The 6,000-nt window shown below is 32.1% G+C and overlaps 1 protein-coding gene across 2 annotated transcripts in view; it reads right to left on the reverse strand.

Moving 5' to 3' along the window:
• The window catches only part of LOC149503503 (peptidoglycan-recognition protein SB2), a 9,708-nt gene extending 4,138 nt beyond the window's left edge, over positions 1-5,570 (reverse strand). Inside the window, exons 1-3 of one of the 2 annotated variants that reach the window (XM_089728850.1) lie at positions 5,243-5,570; positions 2,190-2,396; positions 1,872-2,056 (exon numbers count right to left, since the gene is read on the reverse strand). In XM_089728850.1, the coding sequence (XP_089584976.1) occupies positions 1,872-2,056; positions 2,190-2,396; positions 5,243-5,264 (414 nt within the window). In that variant the 5' untranslated portion in view covers positions 5,265-5,570. Of the gene's footprint in view, positions 1-1,871; positions 2,057-2,189; positions 2,397-2,528; positions 2,702-5,242 lie in introns of those variants that run through there. The other variant, XM_089728840.1, reaches the window with a different exon arrangement.
• Between the last annotated feature and the right edge of the window lie 430 nt (positions 5,571-6,000).

Raw genomic sequence — 6,000 nt, forward strand, 5'->3', positions numbered from 1 at the left:
TAAAAATTGACTATCCCCGTTTGGCTAATTCATTTTAGAACCATCAAAGCTTGTACATTAACATTTTTATTATGAAGCTGCTATATTCGTAATGGATGCTACTACCTAAGCAATATAAACGTATTTATCGTTAAAATAATCAATTCTAAGAATGAATAAGTCGAGGGAATTATAGTTAAATGAGTAACTTGATCCGCAGCTGGTCGTAAATGTACGGTCAGGGACTCTCTTTAGAGCCTCGAAATATGATCCTTTGACAACTCACAATGTTTATGCTTGATTCGATTATTGTATCAGTAAATTATCAATTGTGCTTGACAAATGACTAATTTATAGTATCTTTAATATCCTTCATTGGTTTCAGTTTTTTTTAATTTAAATATTGTCTTATATTCGAAAATAACATTGGTTCAGTAATTCCATTATAGTCCGATATTTACGTTAAAGAATTTTAATTTGAAAACCGGGGCGATCGAACTTCGCTCGTCTCTATAGATTCATAGTAATATTCTACTTTCTCAAATTTATGAAGTATTGAGATATAAGTATGCTAAAATCCAATAGTAATAATTTAGATACCTCCGATGTATGCGACTCTACATATATGCGAAGTTATAAAATTTTCATTACACGAAATTGATATTTTTTTCAGGGACCTTATAACCTTATAAAAATCCTTTACAATTTTTTACTGGTGGTAGGACCTCTTGTGAGTCCGCACGGGTATGTACCACCACCCCGCCTATTTCTGCCGTGAAGCAGTAATGCGTTATATTTGAAGGGTGGGGTAGCCGTTGTAACTATACTGAGACCTTAGAACTTATATCTCAAGGTGGGTGGCGCATTTACGTTGTAGATGTCTATGGGCTCCAGTAACCACTTAACACCAGGTGGTCTGTGAGCTCGTCCACCCACCTAAGCAATAAATAAATAAAACATACAATGAGTATAAAGAACGTTTTCGAGATGCTGCAAATATATAGGAAATGCTATAACACATAATAAATTCTTAAACGTAATAAAAATAATCGTCGCGACACTATAGTTTAGTTCTTTCTTAATCCCAAGATGGCGCCTTTTTTTTTTAAATCCTTTTATACAAAGGAGTATACCTGATGGCCCATCTGACAGCCATCGTGGCTCGTGTCTATCAGGAATACCAGGGACACAGGCCAACTGCCGTGTGCTTAGGCGAATACTTTTAGTGTCCATGACATACAAAATAGAAACGAATACCACTTTTGATTCAGCCTCCTCAGGTATGACCAATTATTTATCCAGTATAAGCACGCCGTAAATATGTCGCGAATACAGAAACTGTGAATTTGAAAAAGCGCGTTTACAAAGGATATTCGGTTGAATACCTACATATTGGAATCCTTTTTATTAATGTGTATACTCGTATATACTCGTACATGAACTGTATATCTGTATTGTATCTTGTATAATTGTATATATCGACGCTTGAAAGGCAAACGTGACAAAGCGACAATAACTGCTTTGTACCTAAATGATAGGCAATAACCATATTCGATGCGCAAAAAATATATATTTCTAGGTCTATTAAAATCATTTCAATCCTACAGCTACTAGCTAGATTCTACTACAGCTAGATTCGTTAAAATAAATTTTGTTTTCAGGTATTTCAACTTTAAATTAGTCTACTGTAAAATTCACGCATTGTCGCTTAGTCACGTTTGCCTTTCAAGCGTCGATATATATATTTACGCAATGTACCGATTAGATCTGCGAATCAAGAAATTTTTAGTCGCTATATAGGAATTGGGTCGTATTTTTTTAATCCGCGAATAGCAAAAACACGAATGAAGGAAGCGCGAATAAGGAGTTCTTATTGGGTTTTTTTTTCTCACCTGCATATGTTGTAGCAAATCAAAACAGGACTCAGTGGCCCAGCAGAGTATTGAATCGGTTTGAACTGCCACTACAGATTTCGCTCTGAAAGAAGACGACGATAGGACCGGTCGTTTGCGTAAGGTATCCCATTGAAGTCTGCTGACGAATTGCAGTGGCATTTCGACCGGAGGCAGGACATTCTCTATCCAAAATTAAAAACCGAATTATATTAATATAATAATTTTATTCAATCTAACAGTAAATACTTTAGGAATAAATATGTTTGATTCAAAAAAAAAGAACTTGAATAAATAAACAAATAAATAAATGCTCACCAGAATCGCTTTGTATTATCAGAAGATAAACGCCTATTATAATACCAGATATTAGTATCACCAGCAGCAAGCTCACGGTTAAGCTAGTCCAGTTGTTTTCCTCAGGCGACGTCTCCCGAGTGAATGTATGCAAGAGTGGAGTCTCTTCAGATTGTCTTATGTCTGAACTATCGGCCCTGTGTGAATTATTCTGCCTGAACTCGTGATCTGAAATGGATTTGTTTTTAAATAAATACTACATTCGATATTTTCTATCACTAAGGGAAAACCTCTTCAACCACAAACGATAGTGTAATATTAGTGTAAAATATTCAAATAATATAAACTCATGAATATTACTCGCGAACGAATGCAGTTGTATCTCTACCATGGCAATCTGTTAAAACCTATCCAATAATGTTTTTCTTCATTTAATTTACAAAGGGGCAATTAAGTACTATTTGCGATATATACGAGAATCACAAGAGCAAACTGTATACTGAAATGGGTGGGCAACTGACAGTGCGGTGACCAGTTATTGATATGAATGCAAGCATACATTAATATACCAGATAACATTGTAACTACAGACTATCAAATAACATAAGCCAGTTATAATTCATTTATGAACTAATTCAGTGGGAGGAGATAACGAGCGTAATTCAAATGATTTTCTGTTTTTTTATATTCTGAATTGTTGTTTATTTTTATTTACATACGTATAATAAGAATTTTTCTTATGAAAGAAGATCCCAAATTCTCAAAATCAATACCGGATATGAATCCAGTATTGATTTTGGGGGTTAGAACTCAAATAGTAAAAAAAAAACGAATCCACTGATATCATACAGTCATCTCCCCATATGTCAGTATTTTTACTCCAAGAATAAATCAATGGAATTTCTCAGGTAAAGAGTATAGTATTGTACAGTATATTTATTATATTACAGTATTGTATAGTATACAGGGTGCCCCAGAACTCAACGTCGAGCCGAAACGGGGTGACAGGATTGATTGTAACCATCATGAGAAAAATCAGAAAAAAAATATATCCCATGCAGTTTGGAAATTATGGGCATTTAAGAAAAACCTAGTAATTTGGTTAAACTGTAACAATTTTTCGGTTATTGTGGTTAAATTATATTATTTTTGTTCATTAAACTTTGTAACCCTAAATAACATTTCTAGAACCACAGTCAAAAATAATGACACAACTGCCCCGAGTTTTCTAGAATTAAGACTATTTGTTAAACTATTAATCTAAAATTTTCAAAATTTGTCAACTTTGAAAGGCCCTCCTTGGCAAGTGCCATTAAAAGTTCTCGCATTTAATCAGGATTGTAAAATGGTACAATACTTGTTAGTTTCATACAAAAAAAAAACTAGTAAAAAAATAAAAACCTTGAGTAACCCAATTTTGCTAACCCATTTTACTCAATTCAAATGTTTTTTATTCGCACAAGCTCTTGGTAGGTTCTTAATTTTACGAAATTTTACGAATTTTACAAAATTATGAGAGATGAATAGTGGACATTAGTACTTTGGCTTTAGTACATTTTTTTTAAAGGCACACTTATCGTGCTGTCAGTAATATTTTATAGTTTTTAAGGCTATAAGTATAATTAAAAAGATTTTTTTGGTTAGTATGTATTTATCTATCACTTATTTGGAATTTTCCAACAACGGAAGTGCAAGTTACAAATTTAATTGACCAAGTAACAGATCGTTATTAACAACTGTAGTCAATAAAATCACGGCACTTAATACTTAAACTGTAATATTTCTTTAGTAGTTTTATAATGTATTTATGCAACAATATTTTTTTTACTTAAACATTCATCCTAACTACAGAACCCGTTGTAAAGCGTATTCTGCAACGCACTTGCCCAGTTTTACTATTTAAATAGCAATAACTGTTTGGATAGAAATTTATCTTTACAGATAGACAATAGATAAACTTCTATTGAAACAATTTAGGTCATGGATATAATCCTTAAAATGTAATCAACTTTTTTATTACTTTAATCATCATGCAATAACTTGTAGGAGAATAATAATTGCCACCCAAAAGGAATAAAAGCCATGTGAACTTTTAAGTTTAATAAAAATTTGTGTAATTTAGCCTACTTACATGACCCACATGACGTAATAATGTATGAAAATGAAAAGAAGAAAATAAGAAAGGTAGAAGAAGAAGAAGAAAATACTCCAGATTCAGAAGATAAAACATTAAAAAAAAGAATTTGTAAGATAATTTTATGCAACAACAGATTATATTATCAATCAATTTACGATATAAATTAAGTCATGTTTTCAGATGGCAATAGATATTAAATTAAAACTACAATTGCTATTACATATTTATTCAACACTTTAGTCTACGTTGCTATCCACATAAACGAGGATAGGCAGGAGTGGTGCAGGATAATCCTGGAGAATGTTATTAGAGGAGGCGATGACCCTCAGCATTGATGATTATTGACACAAGAAGGAGGAGAACTTATTCTTTATGAGATTTTGGGCACAAGTTACTATAAGCTTTTAAGACGCTGATATGACTATAAAATAATTATGCTTTTGCACTTTGCCTTGCAGCTTAGAACTCTAACTTATGTCATAAAATGGAAAGATTTAATTCCCTACTAATGCATATTTTGTTAGAGTGCAGTCACATCATATTCATATAATTATTTATCTTGTAGGTTCGGTGCGTTCCCATATGTAAAAATACATGTAAAGAAAAATCTCCAAGCTCATTGGAGTATTTTTCTTATTTTTAATATCCCCATACTGATAAATCACAATTTTTATTTACTAATTGGTCAAGTATGTACTACTTATTTGTTGAAATTTATATAATCGTTGCCTACAAAATAATAGTTTATTATGATTCTTTTGAATAATTGATAGATACTTGCACAATGCTTGTAGGGCAAACTACTGTTGAAGTACTCTGCTCAAATAGTTAATGTATTTCTCCTCCTTCTCTAAAACCCTCCCAGCCTTCTCATTATCTATATAACCTTGCAACAATAATAGTTAAAGTAATAAATACTATGTGCACTTATTCTTACCAACAGAAATGAGTGGTTGCATCGTAGGATTGAGGAAAATATACAAATAATGTGGAAAAAACCATTACTAAACAAAGGAAATTTGTTCTCGTTTCAATGTTTTTGACAGAATATTTGTTGTCGTGTGAGATGATTACTGGTTTATAGATGTTTTCTTATTTAGCGGCCGTTTTTTTGTAATTGTAAATTACTGTTTTATTAAGGTATTTAAATTGTGGAGGTTGGATATTCTAAAACTTTGTTATCATCCAATGACAGTGACTTGACTATAAACTTATAACACTGACACTCGTGACTAATTTGTGTTTAACTTAATAAAAATAATTGGCTAATGGAATACATACCTTACATCCAAGTCTTTTTAGAAAAATCCACGCCATTTGCATTTGAGTCGTCTATTATCAAAGGTGGCAATCTATGCATTTGGACAAAAAAAATTTATTGATATGTCAATACAGATTGATTTGAATATAATCGTCTCCTTCAAAGAATACGGTTCAAAACCTGCATTAAATAAAGGTTAATAGTTAACCTGTTATTTATCTAAGATGTCGTTCCGAAGAGTTTTGTGACTGCCAATGGAATACAAAGTCAATAATTCGTTTTTCTGATTTACCAATCATTGTCCAAAAGTCAGATTGCCGGCTTTGATAATAGTCGACTCATTTGTCTTTTTATGAAAAGTAAAATAAAGCGGACTTGGCCGAAGTTAATTAATCTGAAACGAAGGAAGCTAATAATTCAATGAAGTTGAATAT

This window comes from Bombyx mandarina, chromosome 01 (assembly GCF_030267445.1).
Source record: "Bombyx mandarina strain Sakado chromosome 01, ASM3026744v2".
NCBI lineage: Eukaryota > Metazoa > Arthropoda > Insecta > Lepidoptera > Bombycidae > Bombyx > Bombyx mandarina.